At 34.2% G+C, this 24,503-nt stretch overlaps 1 protein-coding gene across 1 annotated transcript; it reads left to right on the top strand.

The window, feature by feature from the left end:
• Nucleotides 1-4,894: 4,894 nt before the first annotated feature.
• LOC117334641 (RING finger protein unkempt homolog) lies at nt 4,895-24,012 on the top strand. Its single transcript, XM_033894372.1, has 16 exons — nt 4,895-4,975; nt 5,076-5,285; nt 6,371-6,672; nt 9,054-9,189; nt 9,853-9,970; nt 10,429-10,513; nt 11,000-11,172; nt 12,561-12,632; nt 13,140-13,301; nt 13,641-13,947; nt 14,558-14,680; nt 14,988-15,142; nt 16,604-16,822; nt 20,218-20,313; nt 20,789-20,950; nt 21,933-24,012. Exons 1-16 carry the CDS (start codon nt 4,920-4,922, stop codon nt 22,113-22,115), a joined length of 2,559 nt encoding a protein of 852 aa, XP_033750263.1. The 5' UTR covers nt 4,895-4,919; the 3' UTR covers nt 22,116-24,012.
• Nucleotides 24,013-24,503: the final 491 nt, after the last annotated feature.

Raw genomic sequence — 24,503 nt, 5'->3', positions numbered from 1 at the left:
TGATTTTAAAATAAAAAAAAATGCATGATCTAAATTCATATGTGTCGCATACATGATGAAGACAACGTTAGCTCATATGATTGTACAAATGGAGCACACACGAACAGCATTTTTTTGTTTTATTATTCTTTTTCAGTTAGCAGACTTAATAGATAAAACTGCATCAAACTCAGTGATCGAAATTCAGAAAGGAATCCATGAAAATCAAAATGGATCGAGAGGAATGTTAAAATATAGAAGGGGGTAACAATAATCCATAAATTAACAAACTTTGTATTTTAAAAAAAGTTATTGTGTTGCGATGTTAGGCCTTATAACTGAAACAAGAACTGAAGACATTTCAGAGAGTTTTAACAAATTTCACTCTCAGTGTGGTCTTGAGTATGGGTAAAGGCCCAGTTATTTAGAAGTTGTTTGAATGTTGCCTCGAATCTTGTCCAATTAATGTCGTTTCTTTCCGCAAAATTGACAATGCTTCAAAAATCATGATTCTAGGCCGTTTGGCTTTCAAGAAGAAGTTGCTGAAATGGAATAAGCTGTCGTCGGACGGACGATGGACACCGTTCCATTCGTAGTATATGCAATACACTATGGGGCGCCGTTTTACTATTTATTCCCATTTGGTGATATCACCTATTCAAATAGGTGATATCACCTATTCAAATAAGTGATATCACCTATTCGTTTCATTAAGTGATATCACCCATTCGAATAGGTGATATCACTCATTCGAATAGGTGATATCACTTAATGAAACGAATAGGTGATATCACCAATTCGAATATCACTTAATGAAACGAATAGGTGATATCACTCATTCGAATAGGTGATATCACCAATTCGAATAGGTGATATCACTTATAAAATTTCATAAGTGATATCACCTATTCGTATAGGTGATATCACTCATTCGAATAGGTGATATCACTTAAGAATTTTATAAGTGATATAACCTATTTGAATGGATGATATCACCTATTCGAATAGGTGATATCACTTATTTGAAAAATGAATTGGTGATATCACCTATTCGAATAGGTGATATCACCAAATGGGAATAAATAGTAAAACGGCGCCCCATAATACACCGACACTACATGGGTAACTGATATCAGTCAGAAATGCAAGACAGACATACAAAAGAAAAAGCATTAGCGAATCATAGAAAAATAAAAATAAACTTTGGAGAAGGCACAGTGACACATTATAAACGTGTGGATCAGTCTGCTGAAATCTGAACTTTCCCATTTTTGTAAAGGTCCGTTCCATACACGGCGATCTAAAACACACAAATCCATACTTTACTCACAAGGCCACCTGAACTTAAACAATTCCTATTTGACTTATTGTATTTATTTATTTTACATTATAGATTTTCTTGTATACTTATAATCTTACAGCCCATGACTTTGAACTCTTTTTATATGTGTAAATCATTTGTTTCACATAGTTATATATATAGTTGCTTAAATGGAGCCTTTCACAAAGATTCTTAGACAAACACAGGGCTTGTTGAATGTTTACGGCAAATTTAAAGTCTCCCTCAATGTTGAGATCCTATGCCACTCATTCTTCTCCCGGGACGGTTCATAATGAGTTTAACTTTCCTTGTTATTCATATCATAGCAGTGTTCCGATATCAATGGATTAATTGACGTGACGTAAATGTATACTATTATGTAAGTGGTGTCAATATATATATGTATTGTTAAGATGACGCCATGACTTGTTATGACTGGAAACCCTAGACATATCTCACTTGCATTTTTAATCAACGGGCAAGGTCGAATACAGAATTTTCAGTTTGGGGGGGGGGGGGGGGGGGGGGGGGGGCCAAATTACGGGGGGTTCCCCGGGTAAATTTTTCGCAGGTTAATGCAAAATCCTGCATTCTAGTGTATTTCACGGTATATTCATACAATTTTAGGGGGGTGGGGGGCCTAAATCCGCCAATGACAGGGAAGCATGAGTATTGAGTTCGCCGTGTTACTTGGCACAAGTTTCCAGCGGTCCCTATGTGGACAGATTCCGTGCTGACCAAAATCTTGCATAAGGGTTGAGATATCCATGCTCACAAAACAGTCCTAATAACTATGTAATATTCTATTTAAATATTAGTCAAATGTACAGGCTTTTTCGTACAATGGAAAGGTATACCTGGGGAAAAATGCAATGCACTAAGCTTTATAATTTGTTGGAAAAAATACTTTAAATTGGTTATATTAAATTTTCATACTTATCACTACTTACTGAAAGGTTAATTAAGGTGTAAAAATGACAAAAAGTCTAAAAAAAATCTTCTTTTTTAAACTTAAGTTAATCATTTAAAGATGTCGACATAACACCTTCAGGTTAACGTGCTTTAGGTAATGTATAATGCCGGTTATGGCGCACACACACAAAAAATCAAACAAACAACAAACAAACAAACAAAAACTCGCGTATAACGACGACGGCGAACGAACGGCAACGTTTCGCAAATCATATTTTCTCATTTTTTCCGTCTACTTCGACCTATGGAACTACGGACAAGTTTTCCTTAAATAAGATGTCCTGATTCTAAAAATCATCAACGCAAATTCCGTTGTAAAACACCCGCTAATCTAGTCGGGAATGTCCTTCACCCACTGTTGCCTATTAGGTTAAAATACCCACATCACGAATGCCACCTTTTGAGATTGATACATCCGAGCCAGATTCATCTGCACTAAGAGAGATAGAACATCGATTTATACAACATTGCGTAACATTCTCCCAATAATACTAAAATAACAACAACAAAAAACAAAAAACACAACAACAAACAAAGACGTCTATCCGTACAGCACCTAGCTGCCTCTCTGTCGCCAGGGTAGGGGAGCAGATCCTGATCATTATTCCACATAATAATAATACTTTAGCTGTAGATTAAATTAGCATTCGTCCAAATGCACATCCTGTCATCTCGTTATTACATTAATTTTCAGATCCAGTGTCTGTCACATTCCTTATAATCAATGATACAAATTCTTTCCACCATCAACTAAATAGATTTAGTGTGTTTCCAATGTTTTTTTTTATAATAAGGATAGTTTGTAATCATTTATCTACATGGATTTCATTGTTTTATTAAGTTAATTTATGATCATACCTGTACTAAAAGATAACCAATAAAATCGAATATGCTCGATCTCCTATAGACCGTCTGCTGATACAGCATTATCAATCAAAAGACAGAAATAGCTGGGCAAATTTATGCATATAATAACATTATCATATTCGAAATATGATTGTATCCAAGTTTTTACCTGTGTTTTATAAAATGGAGATATGCAGGACAGATTATAGTATATGACAGGCGTAAAAGTGTCAAGGGTAATGATGTCATCAAACACTACTTGTCACAAAATACCTTCCATGTCATAGCAATATAACTAATTAACATAAACAAAAATATAGCATCGTCCCAAAATAAAAGATAGAATTTCTTCAGAATTCAATAAGCTAGTTGTCCGCTTTAGATTTAAAAGACGAAAAGGGAAGCTCATGACAAAATCGTAAGTCAAAATTGAAGTTAAGTGTATAACTTTTGGTATTACTTGAAAACATCTAAATTTGCAGCCTATTCGGTCTAATTACCCTTTGTCGGAGATGCAGCTTATCTTTATAATCATCATGCACATCTAGAGAACAACGCATTCTCTACCAGAATGACTTTATACCGGGATTTTAACAATTTTGGTATCTTCACAGTAATAAAAGTCTTGTTTGTAAATATTAACCAAAACTACATTTTCCACGGGTTTCAGTTAAAATGTACACAGTTCCAGTAGTAATTATATACTTCTTACGATATTTATTTTATCAAAGCGAACAAGTCATAAAACAGAAAGAAACCCATGTTCTACCGAGTTCTGCCTAGAAACATTAATTAATCATACTGTAATTCAGCCTCCTCCGTCATCGTTTATATGGACAAAAGACAACGATTTTAAATCGTATTAATATGTATAAATATTTCTTAGGTACTATCAAATTCTGACCCGCTCAGGTAATATTTCGGATTGACGAAAGTTCCAAATAATTGTGAAAAAGTTGATTTTTTATCGTAAGTCAAAGCAGAGACCTATATACTATATAGTATATAGGTCTCTGGTCAAAGTCAACACCAGGTACAGAGCAAACATGAACTTTTAACTTTACGGCTTATAAAAACTAATTTGGGTCATAAATCCAGTTAAAGCAGTAATAATGAAAAATTAATATACAACATGATAATAAATTAATTATCACGGACTTAATCTACTATATTAATTAGACTAACATATAAGTCCTTGATATAATATTAAACTACAACCAGTGATTTTTTTTCAAACAATAACAGACGTTTATGTCAAATGCAGTCTGTGCATGTGCTGGTAAGAAATATTTATGCGATATTCTCAAGTGCTTGTGGAATATTAGTCTATATATTTTCTAATCAGTTGAGAAACAACAGGAATATAAATATGACTTTAATGTGTGTTAATAATTATTATGCAAACCTGCACCATGGATCGGTTAAAAACATCTATCATTCTCAAATACGGTATTTATAAATGTATCTAAATTATCATACAAGTATGAGTCACTAGGCTATATATCTAGCGGTTTTCATGTTACTTTCAATGCATTAGGTTATCTTGTATTCGTTAAACTTACAAAGTTCAATGAAACAGTCTTTGCAAATAGATCTAACCCGTTCTGGTTTATTAACAATGTCTGTGTATTTAGTTTTAGTATGGATGTTAAAGGCCATTACGTGCGCAAGGTGCGCGGAAAATTGGCAACATTGCGTCAAAGGTCATAACCCATACCACGTGACTTGTGAGGACCAATAATGGTTGAACTTTCTTGGGTGCGCGGCAAGTTGTGCGCAATAGAATATTATTGACAACAAAATGCCGTCAGAAAGTCCAATGGTTCCTGCACAGACGGAGAAGCCTCAGCATTATATGTGAGTAATTCGTTAATTTAACCGTGATGTCATTTCGTTTAATGCATGATTTAACATACATCGCATAACTCGCCTTTTATACTGATTATCTTATTTGCAGGTATTTAAAAGAGTTTAGAACAACTCAATGCCCCCTCTTCTTGCAACACAAATGTACCCAACACAGACCCTACACTTGCTATCGCTGGCATTTCATGAATCAAAGAAGGCGAAGACCAGTTCGACGTCGCGATGGCACCTTCAACTACAGTCCGGATGTATACTGTACAAAGTATGACGAGACAACCGGAGTATGCCCCGACGGAGACGAGTAAGTAGGCGATCTGTCAAATATTCTCCGCCATTCAAAAATTTTGGTGGGAAAGTTCCATACGGGCATTTCTACCAAAAAAAGTTGATTTTTGACAGGTTTTACGTACATTTAGACTTTGACATATAGTAATAAGCGTTCCGATACATTTGTTTGTTTCGAGGGACATCTCATTTCTGAGAAATTTTGTTTGATACCTGCTATCGAAGACTTTTTATTTTGACATGATGTAAACAAAAAGCCGCCGCCATCTTGTATTTACATCTCCATTTTGTGTGAAGACCGAAATTATGTTGATAATTTGCATGCATAGTCATTTTGTCACAACGATCGGTTATGAGTTTTATGATTGCTAAGTTATGATGAATATTATGGTATATTTGAATGCCTGATTCTCCTCCGTACTTATTCATAGTATTTTTAGAAACGGATGTGTTTACGTTCTTGCTGCAAGGCCATTGTTATCGATATGTATGAGTGTGATGACAGAACGTCGCAAAAGAAAAGATTTTGGTTTGTGTCATTCATATGTTTCATACGTTAATGTTGTAAGCGAAAGTATTATTATCGTTAACCTCTGTTATGTTAATGGAAACAGTTCCCTATTTGCAATTAAATTTATCCTGAATCAGCTGTAATTTCTGTCATGCGTGCTTTATGGGTCACGCACTAGCCTTGACCTTAAAGAACAACATGGGAAGTTGCACGTTTAGTATAAATAGAACGTTAAGCAATATCCTTTCCGAATAAAATTTCATCAAAAACAAAAAACGGTTTTATTCTGAAAAGTGAATAGACATATTAAATACATTTACTTGAAATAAAAAAGTTGCTAAAAATGACCCCAGAGTAGATGAAATACTTCAGTGTTTTTCATTAGTGTTTTTCACCTATTAAATGGACGTTTTACTGAAATCACAAAAATAAAAATTGTGCCAAATTCTATGATGCATAAATTTTAAAACAACTCAGGAAATGAATTGTAATTATTTCATTATGAAATCAAATGTTAGATATAAAGATGAAATGGATAAATGAATTAGAAACTGGCTCAGAACTAATTCCAATACCATTTTCGTTTGCAGTTGCCCATTTTTACACAGAACTGCAGGAGATACAGAAAGAAGATATCATTTACGCTATTATAAAACTGGCACCTGTGTGTATGAAACAGATACTAAAGGGAACTGTGTGAAAAATGGTCCCCATTGTGCATTTGCCCATGGAGCTAATGACTTAAGACCTCCTGCATATGATGTGAGAGAATTACAGTCTATAGATGTAGACAAGAGCTCTATTGCAAGTGGCAGCTCATCACTATCACAATCAGGAACACCTAGCAGTTTAGAAAAAGAAAAAATTTTGGCCGAAGATCCTAGATGGAATGGTAAGTAATTTAATCTTATTTGAAACATATCTAAATGGAGGGGGGGCAATAGCTAGTTCAGTTTGGTGTCAGCCATGTAATCTTGGATGTAGATCTAAGGTGCGTGGTTTGTGTTTTTTGGGAAGGTAGGTGTGTGCTGTTCTTAGTGCTAATATGAGGTAGACACTAACTCATTTTAAGTCATTGGAAAGCTTGTCTCTGTTCATACTTGCAAAAATCATTTGTTTGGCTGCTAAATTGGATTCCGGCCATCTGCTTCTCTCTAAGGATATTTCCCTTTCGATTCAAAACTTTATACACATCAAGTTAGTGCCCAAACAGCATTCCCATTCACGTACTGCAGTATGTTTTGCATGTTGCATTTTAAAAACGTACAAGCCATACTGACCCATAGCATTTGTTTGTCTATTGCCGACCATTAATAATTACACAGACTTAATATATCAAAAGCAAAAGAAGAGTTCATGGTTCAACAATCCTGATTGGTTAACCAATGATCAGCGTTCTCCTTTCATCACCATTCAAGCATGGCACAGAAAACATTGCTTGCTAGATCTTATATGACATGAAAAGCATACAAGGATAAAAAATAGTGATTGCATGCAAACTGCACAGAAGACATTTCATGAAAAATGGATTAACTAGTTTAACTTGTTGCAAGAAGATGACACTCACATCATCACATGCATTGCATGTGAATGTGACTTGAAAAACACTGAAAAAAATTCCACCAACTTAGAAAGTCTCCCCTTTACACCCTGGTACTTACAGGATTGAGATCTCTTTATTTGTCCTAAACTTAAATAAAGCTGTATACTGAAATTTTCACAATATGATTTTGTCAATTCACAGTACTATTCCAGTCGGATTATATTCATTAATGAATGATGAGGTTTTAGTGCCCAAATGATGATTTTATGCAGCACTGGAGGGTATTATCATTAAGCATGATTACTTCATTACCGGTGAAGGCAGTGATCGTCACTGTCAATATTTTCATGAGTTTTGAAATGTTTTTTGTATCATACATAGAACATTGCATTTAAAGTGTTTAAAAATATGTCATCAAGGCAAAAATCATCGGAAATAATTTGAGATGGATTATTTAAAACTAACCATAAAACTGCCTCCATTGTTCCAAATTGCGACAGTTATTGTCAGGCCCATTTTATGACATTTAAGAAGCCGGATATACACAGAAAGTGGGTCAACTTAGCAATCATTGTAGAAATTCACATATATCACAAACATTCCAATGTTTGCTTTGAGATTTGGATATCGATAGGGAAAAGATGATGTACTTTTAAGTGACCTAAGAACGTCGGACAAATATGAGGTGAGGATTGTTCAGGGCAATGTTATCTCCTTGCAAACATTGTCTGAAAGAAGATAAGGTCAGAAAGGTTCCCAAAATGGACATATTCGTCGAAGAAATCATTTAACTTAACTCACAGATCTAGGTTATTTTCTAACCTGAATAAATTCATGTTTCTCGCTACTTCATTAAAGAAGCAATTTTACTACAGATCGTATGGCGTACACCGTTCATGTTTATCCTGCATAAAACCTGGAGCCGTCCACAAAAGAAAAATGTTCACTCATCAATATATTAAGATCAGTTGGAAATTGAGTGGAATTTTAGAAGATTTAAATTAGATCATTCAAGAGAAAAATAACTCATCTTTGTAGAACATATATTAACCCAATGTGTCAATGTATAACTATTATTGCTAATAAGAAGCATGTCACTTTTTTCCATTTTTTTTTCAATTAAATTTTATTAGCATTTTTATAGTTACAGCGGTAATGCGATGGCTAAATTTGTACAACTAAGTAATCTTGATAAGTGAATTTGTGCTAGTACCCCTGGATTTATGTTTGTATCTCTCCTATTTTCAGAGGAGGGGTACACTTTACCCCTGACATGATAAACTAATGGGGCACGCTGTAAATTTACTGTGATATGTATCGTATCTCGAGGGAATTCGAAGCGTATCGTTGCAGCACTATTGCAGCATTTATTGAAATATTTAGGAGAAAAGTAAAAACTGACAATAACTTCCCCTGATGATAATATCCTCCATTGCTTTATATATAATTTGTAATTTATCATTTTTGGGACTTGAATTAACTTAACATATTTCTAGTTTGTTTGTGACTAAAATTGTCTTCACCTTAAATGTTTGTTTTTTAGGGTAAATCTTTGAAAACTTCTGGCTGATTTTGATTATGGATAGTAAAATCTGAAGCTGTATGCTTGTTAGATCTTTGGATGATTATCTACATGCATGGATTCATATGTTTGGCATGATAAATCAGATAGCATCTAGATGCCTCATGATTCTGTGATGTACATATAATTATGATATTTTACATTCCAGATACAAATTATGTGTTGGCAAACTATAAAACCGAGCAATGTAAAAGACCCCCACGGCTTTGTAGACAAGGATATGCATGTCCATCAAATCATAATTCACGGGACCGAAGAAGAAGCCCAAAGAAGCATAAATACAGGTGACTATTTTATGATTTAACAAACTACGTTCTAGTTTAATAAAAAAAAATTGGATTTTGTTAAACAATTGTCAATTATGCTGTACACAAAGACATTTTATTTCTAAAATTTGAAAGCTGACTGCTGTCATAAGGAACATTAATAGATTTCTATAGTTTCAATGCATTTGGATAATAGATGAATTTAATATTGGGTTAAAATAAGTTCATAATTATTCAAATTCAATGGCCTCTTTTGGTTTGAAATATAGGTAAAGATGGAAGAAAAAACCTATACCATTAAAACATTAAAAAGATAAAAGGTCATGTGTCCTTTCCACTTTCACCATATACTGTATATATATTTACATCAATAATTTGTTTACAGAAGTATTCTAATTACATCACTGCTATATGTGAGACTTTCAGTTGATGCTTCACTGCTGTGGGCTGTCATATTGTTCTGCCATAGTGATAGACATAGACATACTCTTGTTTAATTATGTTAAAATGGAAGAAGATCAATTTTGCAGTGAGAGGGTTTTATGTATGAGTGCAGAGCAGATATAAAACTTTTGATGAATTCGAATGGGATTTGATTTTAAATTGATTACTTAACCTTCATAAATCCAATATGCTTCTGGACTATCTGCATCACGATAATTATGCACTTGCTTTTCATAGATCAACCCCTTGTCCCAATGTTAAACATGGAGATGACTGGGGAGACCCTATGCAGTGTGAGAATGGTGACAATTGTGCATATTGTCACACAAGGACAGAGCAACAGTTTCACCCAGAGGTACGTAGTATCCAACCCCACCAATATAAAATTTGTAAGACATAATATCCCAACCCTCTTTGTAGACACAAAAAAAATATCTTAAAATCTTTGAAGATTTTTAGAGAGTCATTGAGACAATAATGCCACCTCTGTATTTGCAGTGGTAGGAAGTCTTCATACCATGAAGGTTTCTCTGTGGGAAGTTCCCTAACCCTTTACCCAAAGTACTTTTCAGATATGAAGCTAAAAGGTCAAGATAAATGTTTCTGTTGATAGAAAATAATGGTCAATCAAATTATTCTTGGGTCAACCTTCATACCTTACCACTGTTTCATTGCTTCCTTATCAAAATCCCTAGAAAAATTCCTGAAACCCATTCTAGAAGAAAATCTTGTACCTTGGTTCCAGATCATCATAAGAACTTGATTGATTCATCTAGTGATTAAGTTGTAAATTGAGTTTACATTGTGTTTCAGATTTACAAATCAACCAAATGCAATGATATGGTGCAGACTGGATACTGCCCTAGGGGACTGTTTTGTGCCTTCGCTCATGTTGAACGTGTGTATCAGATATTTCTTTTGCATCCTATATCAGTTCTGCTGACAGAACATTGACAATAGTCAGAGAGATAAATCTAGCAATGAGCTGAGTCATGAAGGCAGTAAACCAGCAACTAAATTCTAAAGCATCCTTCATTGTTTAAGACTGCATCAAATAATTTACACTGTTGAAAACAATTAACCAAATTTATATAAATAGCTCTTTCTATTCACAATTAACTTTCCTTATTCCATGTTATACCCAGTTATAATTGATATTTTATTGAAAATATTCAGAAAATGTCAATGTATATAAAAAACAGCTCAACTCAAACAAATGGCTGGGATGCATTCACCATGTTTTGATGTATATCTATTCCCACCATTTTCAGATCATCATTCTTTCATAAGGGGAGTGAGGTGTTAAGCATTATAAGGTTTTCTTTTGAAATTTGTTGTGTAAAATGATAATTGTAGATAATGAACAAGTTTCTTCCTTTTGCAGAGGAAATAACTACAGATAGGAACCTGTTATCCACAAGTGAAAACTCCTTGGCTGCGTTTGTATCTACCGTATTGCCATCTATGACAATGGAGAGTGGTCTGATGCAGATAAATACAGATTCAATACCTGCTTTAGTACAGAATTTAGGGAAGGAAAATCAAAGTATGAAACCAGTAAGTTCATAATTCAGGTGAAGAAAATAAAATTTGAAACATGTAAGCATTAAATTTAGGAAAAATAAAAATAAAAAACCATTAAGTTGAAAGACAACTTTTTATGAAAGGAAACATACAATGTAAAACCTGGTTCAAAATTTGGGAAAGAAAAAAAATCAAATATGAAAACTGGAAATAAAACGTTAGGGTAGAGAAAATCAATATTATTGAACTAAAAGTTGAAGTTCAGAATTTATGTTATGAAAATGTGAAATTAGCAAGTAAATACAGAATTTGGTAAAAATCAAAATGTGAATACAGAAAGTAGAAATTTAGGCAAAAGGAATTCAAAATGTGAAACAAGTAAGTACAGAATTTAAAAGACAGAGAAACACAAAATGTGAAACTGAATAGAAATTTAAAGAACAGAGAAAAGTAAAATCAAAATGTAAAACAAGTAAGTTTATATATATTGGAAAAAATGTATTGACTTTATCATTATAATGCAGTTAAAGCAGCACTATACTACAGATTTAATATAACTATAATTATACAAGGACTTCAAATTCAGTAAATGGGAGGCACTCTACCAAACACAATATGTTCATGTCTCACAAATACAATGAATATTACTCGAGCTTGTATTACCTTCAGCTGCCAAGGTTCTTACCCCAGCATTCATCCTGAAATGGACTACACATTATATGACAACTATGCACTACTTTCAGAATATATCAATCTTGAGATTGTTGTTTGAAGGTCAGATCTTACCGAACAATTTCGCTTTTAAATCTGAAATGTTGGTAAAACCTTATGAATGAATACATTGTTTCATTAGTCTTAAATCAACCGAAGCAGATGATGTTATTCTACTTTCTTAATACTGTATATCATACGGCAAGTGAAAGAAGACGGAGTCATAGGTTTGTCTTTATTGCTCCTACTCCAATCTGTCAACAATGACATCTCTTAAGTAGTTAATGTAATTATGCACATGTGCTCTGTTGTAATTATGACCCTGGCTGTTAGGGACATTAAACAAAATAAATCAAACTGTTGAAATTGCCAAACATGACTGGCAGTAAGCCCCTGATCGACAAAAATTCCCCTTCCTATATAAAGACTTTTGGAATTAGGTTTACAATCACTAATATAATAAGTCCTCGCTCCACACCACTCCCACTTTTCAAAAAAAAAAAAAAAAAATAGGAAATCTTATGATGTACAGTATGAAAAGTTGATCAGAATGTTGATAAAATGTGCAAAAATGAAAATTGATTATTTGTTACTTTGTCATAGTACTATAACAAGTACTTCTTATGCAATGGACGCCCATACTAATAAATCAAAGATGCCTAATGATATAAGGAAGCAGAAAATCAGGAGTTATTGTCGTTTTGTTTCAGATTCAAAATATAAATGGGTCATCAAAATTTCCAGATCCAATAGGTAAAGAACGAGGCAACAGTATTCCAAATGTAAGTAAATATGAATTGTTTATTCTTGGTAACTCTACCCCAAAGGAACTAAATGAGATCATTATTGAAAAGTTAATATTTGTTTCAAGTTTTATCATTGGTCTAAGGGAATTTTGTGTGTAATTGTTGAACTGAAATGTGTTGAGCCCCTTTGAGCAGAAGGATAGTACCCAAAAGAAAAAATGCCTGTTAATCCTTTTATAATAACAGAGTTATCTATAGACCTTTGCAAAGAATGATTATTTCTGGCAAGCAGGTATTCATATTGTATAGCGATTGTATACCTGAAAGAAAACATTCAGAATTGAAGGATGATGTGGTATAAAAAATCTTAATTGGAATCAGTCTGTGCAGCTTGATGGGAAACGTCCTATTGAGCAGATTATCTAGTTTACAGCAGCCAATGCATGTTTTTCATGAATCCAGAAAATAATTTGATAACTTTCGTGTGGAGGGCAAAAAAAGAATGGACATATTCTTGTGATAATGTGTATTCCTGTATTACAGCATAACAATGGACAGGGAAGTATAAACAGCAACACGAGCAGTCCGATGCCTGAGCCAATTGGGAAAGGTCGATCTGGTAGCACATCAAGCAGTATTAATTCGGAACTAAGTAGTGCCTGGTTTTGTCAGAAAGCCCCTGGATCGGAGCGAGATGATTTCCAGGTAAGTGTAACAAGGATTGGTCATTCCAAATTTCAAAAGTTGATAGATTATATGGAAAGTAACACATGAAATCTTTATATATGAAAACTGGTTTCTCATCAAATGGATAGAAAAAAATGAAGTGTTAATAAAGGGGGGGGGGGGGGGGCAAAAAAGAAGATATAAACTTAAACTTGTGACAAGAACGAGGAAATCATACTTTTATATATATATATGAAAAAGAAGTTAAAAAAAAAAGAGTAGCTTCACTTTTCTCAAATTTCCTTGAAATAATGAGACATTCTATAAAAATTGACATGTTTGAAGGTCAAATATTAAAGTATAAAATTACATTTGCAGACAAAACTGTGGCAGCAGCTGTCGACTATAGACAATGATAACTCTTTAGAACTAACAGAAAAACTGAAGAGGAAACAAAACCTAGTGCTAGTACATTCACTAAATCACAACGGAAACAACAGTATGACAACATTGTCCAGCTCTCTGGGAAGCATAGGAGTACAACAGACTATTTCTCCGTCGTCCAACATGTCTCCGCTTGCTCCAGCATTCTACCCTACAAGTGACATTGCAACCACGACTTCCACCATGTCCACATCCACTCCCTCCTTCTATCCGGCTATGGATACTGTGGAGTCAGTCTTAGGTAAAACAATAATCTATCTTCAGTTTCATTTCTATGGATACTGTGAAGTCCGTCTTAGGTACAATAAAAATCTGTCTTCAGTTTCATTGCTATGGACACTGGAGTCGGTTTTAGGTAAAACAATAATCTGTTTATTCAGTTTTGTTTCTTTGGATACTGTGCATGTGGAGTGATTCTTAGGTAAAGCAATTTAAGGTTAATTTTTCTTTTTGACAAGCATATTTCCATTCAATTGGTTAATTTTTATCTCTAAATGTATGAATCTATATTTTAGGATTGATTTCTTAGTAGAATTATCAGATTTATTTTTAGCATCTGATTTTGAGTCAAGTATATCTTATGAAGTACTACAGTGATTTCAGACATGACACAATGTATCCCTATATTTGATAAAACATTTCTGTAGTGTACCTTTTTACATGAAAAATGTGTCAATGTTTTGTGGTATGAACCCTATAAAGAACTGCAGTAATTGTTTTTTTAAACGGTATCCACATTATACATTTACTACTTGTCTTTCCATTTGAAAGGTGGCTACTGAGTATTAACCATGCCTTCCTAACATTCTGTATGTGTTTATTGACTTCCTGACATTTTATCTGTTTTTAAGGTCATGCTCTAGAAGATCTTAATCTGGATGATATAGATGTCAACAGCATTGACAAAGATGTAGACAAAGACAATGACACAAACTCCTTAAGCAGTTCGCTGAGTGCAGGTATCCCGTCATCAGGTAAGTGAAATGTACTGAAATCGACTGATTTTATCATTTGTAAAGTTAATAACATGGTAATTTTCTAAAATGAGGAGCTTGGATGATTCAGAATATGTCCAATCATTGCAATTTTCGAAAATGTTTCATTTGTCAAGCAAAGAGTGTAAATACAAGGGCAGTTTCCAATTATACCTTGTGTTAAAAGATAAATGTTTTTCCAAGTAAGTGGTCTTGAGTCTCTTTTCTAACAAATCCCATGGATGACCAAATATTATTACATCAGGTGTTATTTGTTTAATGACCTGAAATACATGTTGTTTTGTAGGGTTCGGACCTTCATCTGTTCCGATTGGTATACCACCAGGTGGTCTCCCTAGAGGAAGTATCAGTAGCCTTTCTCAGTCTCCACCATCACCGTATGGTAGTTTTAATCTCCCTATACTATCAATGCCACCACCTACCAAACAGGAATCGGATAATGTAAGTACTGAATCATGTGATCTCAAGCAGGGTACCTGCTTTAGTTCACTAAATGCAAGTAAATAAGCTGATAATACTTCTGTAATAGTATTGTTGTCTTGCATGAAAAATATGTTTTTTGAAATATTGTATAGCGTTCCTGTTTGATCTATATATTTGTATGGGTACTAGATGTGCTAATAAACGTTCAATAGATTGGTCTCAAATTCACTGTCTGTTTTCACAACAAGATACAATGGACCCGCGATAATCCGGACGCCGATAGTCCAGAAAACTCACAGTCCGGAAAGAAATGAACGGGAACGGATTTCCGTAACGTTATTTGTACTCACCAGTCCGGAAATTCAGATTCCGATTCCGGAAGCCCATTTTGGGAACGGAACATACTTTTCATTAGTAAATTTCCCTCAATAATCCGGACGATTTTTTCACCACGAGGAGAAAAAAATGTCGGGGCAAGTCACCCGTGTCAACAGCTGTACAGAATATTGCTTGACACTGCGTAGTCATAGCGACCGCTGCCAGGTCATAGCCCCGGGTGTTTACCTGTGCTTTTTCTCTACGACCTAATTGTTACAGAATTTATGCACAAACATTCAGTTCAATTTATGATCGGTATTTAACATCATTAACACTTGTATTGGGTAAACACGGATATCGGCATTGTAACACCGTTAACGTTACGTGAAACGACGACTCGTTGAAAGTTGCATGTTATTAATTACATACACATTTACGTATTAAGCAGTGATCACAAGAACTGGGTTGATTACACACAAATTAGTCAATAGTCTTCTGATACTTAACTAAGCGTCACATTGTTAAGTGAATACGGGTTGAATAATTATTGGACATCTTGGGTAGTTCTCGCTGGTGTCGCGTACTTTTAAATAGATAGCTTGGGGTTTCTGGTACATGTACGTAAAAATCATAAAAAACATAGACTGACGGTAAGTTGTAAAATCGGGGTATGTGATTTAAGGTATTTAAAGTTTGTAATTTCTACTTGTTTGTGAACCTCCGGGACGTGACACATGTGTGTTGTTTGTAGGTCACATATGCCCGCTATAAATAAAACAACTTTCACTTTACATGTTCGTTTAAAAACAGTTTATTTTTTACTTTCTACAAAACAAAACAAAAAGAATCATATCAGAAACATAAGTATATTTATTGTTAAAAAGTCTGACAATTAGACGTGTTTATGAAACGTCCCGGATTGTATATAATCAAGGGAGATAACTCTTACACGACAATTTTTTTGACCTGGTACACAAAATTCGGCAGTCCGGAAAACTCGTAATCCGGACGGTTTGGACTGGGAACGAAGGTGTTCGGATTATCGAGGGTTCACTGTATGTTAAAATCAGAATTTGACATAGTTATATATATTTAAAGACATTTTTCAGTTTCAAATTTTCATCAGTCGTTACATTATCTTACATTTATTTCTTATTTTAGAGTTCATCGTATTTAAACAACAAATTTTCTTACTCGGATTTTAATTCGATGTCACCGCGGAATGGTCCTGGTGGTCCCCACTCTCCTCTGTACTCGTCCTACTCATCAAATCTGTCAAATAGTGCCCAAGCCACAGAGCTGCAGAAGTTGAAGGATGAGTTCACACACAACAAGACTCGTCTGGAACATTGGGAACAGGCCTACTCACAGGCCAAGTGTGTAAGTGATATTCAAACAATATCTGAAGCTTCCAAAGGACATCGAATGGTGTGTAGCCTGGATCTTTTCTCTCTGTCGATGGGCCGTAAAACTCAAACAAACAATCTTTTCTCTCTGTACATGGAGATTCATTTAAAGCTTGCCTTTTGAATAAAGGGGGGGGGCTTATATTGTCACCCTTATGTTGGTTTCAGTGTTGGTCTTCAAAAGTTCATGTTCAAAGGCATAAGTAAGCTCCTTTATAATTGTATTAGGATTCTAATATTTCGTTTCAGGGTTGCTATGGGGATTAACTATTACTATCCTGTTACTATACACTCCCTTATGATTTGAGAGTTGCTGTGGGGGTTAACTTTTATTTCATTAAGTCAAATATATTTCATAATAATGATAATTTCAATGCTTTCTACAATGCAAAACCTTAAAGGGGCATTCCTTCATATGAATAAACTTAGGTCGTCAAAATTGAACTTACTCGAAAATATGTATTTTTTCAAGTAGTAAAAGTTAAAATCTTAACATTTATAAGGCAGTTTCACTCTCAAGATAAAACAAAGTTCTTGATTATTATGTCCTGAAAATTCTTAATTCGACCCGAAGTATCACTAATTACCGCAAATTCTTACAGTATTTGTATGCGATAGGCCTTTTGTTGTACATTTCGGCATTAATTTCATTGCATGTAGGCACGAACACTCATATAATCAGCTTTTGGACATAGATTTCATCAATAGAAATTGTGAATGTTTCTGATGTCCGAAGGAATGCCCCTTTAATTTAAACTGTCTATTTTACCTTTAAATATTGCAATATTTTTTTGTTAAAAAGGTATACATGTACGGCAATATAGATTCAAGTTGGTGAACTCTCCCCCTAATTCTAGTGCGTAGTATATTGATATAAGGCAAGCTTTGTATCGATGACGTACTCTTGTGTAGTAACATGTAAGTTCCCGACAAAACACAAAAACAGCCGGTAACATATCTTAGTCCCTGTGAAGTTGGCAGGAGATATAGAAAGATATGTTATCTGTCCTCAAGTATGGCTTACAAAAAAGAATTTTCAGTCCATGCCTCCTGGTGAAAGTACACCATTGAAGAAGCTGATGTTCTATTTGCATGAAAGCTGAATTCGACCTTCTTTTTATGCTGCACGATTCATATTCTTCAATCTCATCATGGCCTGTCTGCCAACCTGAGGATAATGCTTATGCAATGGCTTGTAGTGCTGTCCTTTGGCAAGACTCTTTACCCTAATTGCTCTGGATGGCATGGTACAGGCCTCCCATATGTTGGTCAATGAGGTAGCCACCAACTACTACAACAAGACCCACCTCAAAATGACCCTGACATAAACCCAACAAACATCCAACTATATATACAGGTCCATTTTCAAAGTATTTTACTTGGAACTTATAGTTTTCCTTTAAATTAAGTGATGAGTGCATTTTATGAGCAGTGCTTAATCTGGCCAGTCGCCCACTCGCCTGTGGTGTGGTGGCCGAGTAGTTAAGGTGTCCCAACACTTTATCACAAGTCCTCCACCTCTGGGTTGCACGTTCAAAACCTACATGGGGCAGTTGCCAGTTACTGACTGTAGGCCGGTGGTTTTTCTCCGGGTACTCCAGCTTTCCTCCACCTCCTAAACCTGGCACGTCCTTAAATGACCATGGCTATTAAAAGGATGTTAAACAAAAACAAACAAACAATCGCCTGTGGTGACTAAAATTGGAACAAAACATGGAAAAAGCTCAGAATTACTGACCCAAATAAAAACTGTTTGGGCAACCACATCTGTTGTCTGTATATAGGCTAATTATAAACGTTTTGTCCAAATGCCCATTCCTCAGTTTGTATTTCATAGTGCTGCAACGGTAATCTGTGGTATGATATATAGTGGTATAAATTGCACGGTTCGGTATTTTTATCTTGCATCATGGTACACTCACTGTTCAGGCCATTTCTGTTTTTCTGCGTGGTAATAGGTATCGCTCATTTAAATCACATATATAGAAACTTTTCTGGTTCCGTGTAACTGAAACAGGTGGTTTAAATTTATTTAAAATCATTTAAGAATCAAAATTGTCAGAAGAAAATTATAATTTTTATGACAAGAAAAATGTTCACTCATCAATATGAGATCAATCTGAAATTGAGTAAAATTCTAGAAATGAATTTTTTTTTTTTAAATGAATAAATGAAATAATTCAAGATTTAAACATATAAGCTTGTCAATATATTTCTTTCAATTAAACTTTTATTAGAATTTTTATATAATTACCGCTATAATGTGATGGCTAAATTTGTACAAATAAGTAACCTTCATAAGTGAATTATCACTGATATACTATTAGTAACTCATTTCATTCTGTGCCATCCATTTTATCTATAATTTTTTTGTAACAATATAAAATGAAGTAAAATACATTAAACTTTAATATTGTTTGTTTCAATTAATAAATTTATGTATAGCTATAGTTTTATGAAAAGTGTTTTTAACTTACATATTGATTCGACACGATGTACAACGTTATCAAATCATTGGTTCCCACTTCGTCAAAACAGGTTATGTTCGATGCATCGATATCGACATTTAGTTATTATCCAGACCATATCAGTAGCATTATGAAGAAGAATTACTGAATAAAATATTGATATGTCTCATCTTTTGATGAGATTTGTTTATTTATTATAACATCGATCCAAACCTGTGTTCTGTGCACTTGAACACTCGCTGAGGCAGGTTGCGATCGCCATGATTGTTTACTAGGCGCGTTGCATTGTGGGGGCATATGTGTAAGGAACGACAACTCTTTGTGTGTGTGCGCCATTTTCGAAAACAAACCCAAACGACAATGCACATCTCACGGTCATTTAAGACAGTCTATTGCTTAAGCAGTTCATTATCTATGATCAAACAACTAATATACTCATAGCAGGAACAAAACACATCTCAAGACGATAATGAATGTTTATTGAAACGATCACATTGTACATCGTAGTGCCAACCCACGCGTGTATAACCGATTTCGGACCCACAGACTCGGAGTGACAAGTAGTAAACGATGAAGTACAAATGTATATGCAAATATTTGTACATTTACAAAGAATAACAACCCATTTATTTCGTATTTACTCTTATATTTTAAATAATGTTTATTTTAAAATATGTTTTTAATGCAAATAACGTAAACAATCATATAGCGCCCGTTTTGAATACCTACCTGACGATCTACATAGTGTATAAGAGGGGCCAAAACCCAAGTCCGCCTATACGAATACTCCGGTTATTTGCATATTTTGTCATGGAAAAAGGGCTATGCAAATAAGCGGGTTGCTCTGTATTCCTGTTAAATAATCTGTTTAATTATATTGTCTGTATTACATGTTTAATAGGCTTGTGAAGCATGGAAAAAAGAAGCTGAAGAATCGATAAGAAAAGCCAAATATTGTGATGATGACAGATTACATGCTGTCAAACAGCGGGATGAGGTAAGTTTCTGGATGTCGGGTGATACTCCCAAAAAAATATTTTTAAAAATTATGCTACTACAAGCTTAATGAAACAGCATGTAGAGAATTCTTACTTTCATTACCTCTACAAAAAACATTTACAGTGTTGTCCACCCTTGTACAACTTTATCATATTTTCTTTTTAACATTTACCTTGTCTGCAGCACACTTGGTAAAGTACTTAATGGGTTTTGATGAAACAGTTTGTCCTGTTTTCCTCTTTTATCCCGAAAATTTATTTATTTAGCTGGCCTACTATCATGCAAATCATATTGTCCAGACTGACAACATATCCCTGTTAAAAAAATTGCTCCAATTTTTATACTATCTAAAATTTTGATAATGTATTCATCAGCAGATTTTTTATACTATCTAAAATTTTGATAATGTATTCATCAGCAGAACCGTTCTATTTTCTAATGTTTATTCTTTGAATACATTTGTCATGTTCCAGGCTATTATACATGCCAAAAAGCTGCAGCAAGAAATTGATTCAAAACAGAATGGTCCACAAATTAGATATCTTCAGAGAGTGAATGAATTGCCATCCTTAGGAATCCCACAACTACAACAGCTTCACCAGCAGTTATCACGAGATTTGAAAACGTTAGATGGGGTAGGTACTGGTACATATACAGCAGAACAATGTTTATATATGACAGAAAAGTTTGTGATGAAGTTGGAAAGAAAAAAAAATTGAAATGGTTTAAGGAACGCAGGGCAAGCTACTCAAAAGGATGATTTAAGTTACTAAGGTAAACTTGCGAGGAAATGAGATGGATCTGCTTTAAATGTTATTTGACACCCTTCTGTTCATCTTAAAAATTTAGACTTTTCAACCTTTAGCCTCTTTAAGCTTTAGGTTTGAACATTCAAAATTCAGCCCGGGCATTTTATATTTTCCTGCATATTCTAGCACTTTGTCCTTGCATCATAAAATTTTGAAAATGTTGAGATTCCACAATGAAGGACACATTTGCTGGATGTGATGTAAAATACAACAGCACATTATATGGATTGACTAAGGTCTAACAACTACCCCTGTCTCTTTAGTGCCAGGGTCTATACATGAAAAAGAATGAGTGTGTGATCCCATTTACCCTATGTATGTATTTTTCAACCTAAAGGATTGCAGTGTTATTCATAAGGACAGCACTTTGGAAAGTATAGTACATGTATTGTTTCTTCCATTCAGCCATGACGTAAAATATGGAGGTGATTCTGATTGGTCCTCATGCAACTCGGTCTGGATTTGAAGTCATTTTAGTACTTGATCACAATTAATCACATATACTTATTGGTCCCCTACCGTTGAAACTGAGTGACTATAGGTTTCCTCTCCATATATACGTACCTAATGCCAAAGATTGTCAGCTCATTAGCAGTTTCATTCTTTGAGAGATTTTGATCAAACTTAACACAATGATAAAGGACCTTAATATCTCCGACAAGTTAGTGCTTAAGGGTCAAGGTCACTGATACTATTTTTTGCATGAATTGCTTTAGCAATACCCGGTATGCATGTTTTTCAATGTAATTTAGTTTTACCCATTTATTAACTTTTTGAACTCATTCCGAACTCTCTTTTTCTATTTCAGTTAATAATGTTCCACCATCAGAATGTTAAGTGCTTAAGATGTCAAGAGAAGGATAGGACTGTCACAACCAGGTTACAATGCGGTCATCAGGTGTTTTGTGAAATGTGCATTACGAAGATTATGGAATGTCCTGTGTGCCATGCACAAGTACCACGATCAAGCACAGGATACAACAGGTTGTAATAATGGACTCATTTAGGATTTTCAAATTTAAAAATGAAAATTGACTTGAAAAGTGCTAATCATCTCATTTTCATCTCTGTTATAGATTTTATTATGTCATTTTGTTGGAATTATGTTCTGATTTTTTTTCTGTTGAGAATGATTGTACACTTGGAATGCGTTTGTTATTGTTTCAGAAGGAACATGTGATAATGGTGTAGGGTACTTTCCCCGATTATATTTGATAATGAAGTGCCCACAAAGTCAAGTTTATCCTGCACACATAGTTCTACTTGGTTAGTGCTATTGTTCCTAGTGAACAATTCTTCACACAGAAAACAAAATATTTTTATTTTCTTTTTACAATTGTTAAGTTGATGCATATTGGTTTCCCTTTAAACATGCTTTCTCAGTAGATTTTCATTGTTTACTGCACTCAGAATGTATTATCACTGGTTTGATAAGAAATTGTTTCATCTGCAATATTATAAGTAGTATATATTTATATGATGATCATGATTATTAGTAGATACTTTTCTTAAGTCAATATGAATTTGTATGTAGGTTTGATTTATTTTTTGTAGTGAAAGGTTTTCTGTTAAATCATGCTAGGTCAATCAATTTCAATTGTATTTTGAGAAAGGTGAAGCCTGCTTTTGGGGAAGGAATTATATTTTTCCTCAGAATTTAGAGTTTGACCTTGTAAGAAGCTGACTAGTATATTTATCAGCAGGCTTCAGTACTCATCCTAGTTGGTTTTTTGTCTCATCGTTTTTACAAGCATTACAACTGTGCATGTAGTTTTTTCATCACTGAAATAGGTTAAAACCTAGTTTTTTTTCCCCGTATACTATTAAAAAGGATAACTTCGCATGAAAAAGTTATAATAAAACAGAATTACAGGCTGTAGTGTTATGACCTGTTGATAATCTTTGTTTCCACTGCTAAATATATCTAGTACATGTACAGTATACAGTAAAACTACTGTTCAAGCTCTCTGAATGGACTGTATTATAGCATGGCAATGCCAATCTCCTTGTCAATTATCATAGCTTCTGTTCCATTAAACTATTTAGAGGAAACCATATCAAGGTCAAGGTCACCAGTTGAAGAGAAAACCAAATCAAAGATACATTCAAATGACACTGGTTAGACATAATGATCATCACCTGTTATCCAGGATTTTGGTCAAAGTAAAGGCCGAAAAGTTAATTAATATTATTTGTCCAGAGTCTAATTTTGTTGATTAACTTGCTTTTTCACACATGATAAATCATTTCTTTATCCTTGTTTCAATGTCAAGGTCAAAAGTTAAGGTCAAAGATCAAAACTGGTGTGAAATTTAAATTTCATCATTGAATGCAGCTTTTGTTTCATTTGCATACATGCTAGACAATCTGCTGTGCAGTATTTACGATGTACTACTTCTGAAGTATGTGTCAGATTGTAGGTTCAAGAACCTTAGTGTCAAAGGAATGCAAATGATATTTTGAGGAATGTCTTGATATTTGTTATGACCTGTTCTTGTTTCATTCCAAAATTCTTTCAATAGCATTCATATATATTTCTATGTCAGTGGTTGATTGGATTATGTAACAGTTTATAGGTTGTACACATTATTCCCTGACACTAAAACAATTTAAGGAGTCATCCCACATTTTGAACAGATTTCAATAAACAATCCCTTGCAAATTAAGATATGCCTGATTTAAATATTTAACACAGGATTTATTTTTGTGCTTAGGTCTGTTTGGTTATCTGATATTCTGCATGAACGTTTGTTATTGGAGGATCAAAGATGTAATGGGTTTTTGGACAAAAATTGTTCTACGTTTTAGTTAAACCTGCATGAATCTCCATCTGCATCAAAGCAAGGGTGTATATGGCTATATGTTTAACAAAGATTCTCAAATTTAACAAAGATTCTCAAATTTCACCCTGATGTCCTTTAGGTGTGTGCCTCTTTTTATACGCCCGTCAAATTTGGCGGGAGTACTAGGGTATGGCGCCGACTGTCTGGGGTAAATTATATGTCCGGAGATCCCCTTCATTTATTGACCAAATTTGGTATACATTATAATAATGATGTGTAGTTGTTTTGCCCTGAAAGAAATTTTGATTTGACTAATTTTGCAAAAAAAATTGCTCTTTGTTCATTTTGGTATTTGATTTTTGTCTTGAGATCTCCTCCCACATTTTCCATGGTTTCTTTCAAAATTTTATAGGCCATGATGTATAATTGTGCTTCCCTGAAAGGCATTTTCATTCCACTATTTTGCAAGTTTTTTTCAGTATTTGATATTTGTCCAGAGATCCTGCATTTTTTGACTGATTTCTTTGAAACTTGGTAGGCTTTATAATCATGATATAAAGTTGTGTTTAATGAATTGGAGACAGTAACTCCTGGTA

Source organism: Pecten maximus, chromosome 1, assembly GCF_902652985.1.
Source record: "Pecten maximus chromosome 1, xPecMax1.1, whole genome shotgun sequence".
Classification (NCBI taxonomy): Eukaryota; Metazoa; Mollusca; class Bivalvia; order Pectinida; family Pectinidae; genus Pecten; species Pecten maximus.
The sequence above is the reverse complement of the archived record's forward strand: the minus strand, read 5'-3'. Positions and strand labels throughout refer to the sequence as shown.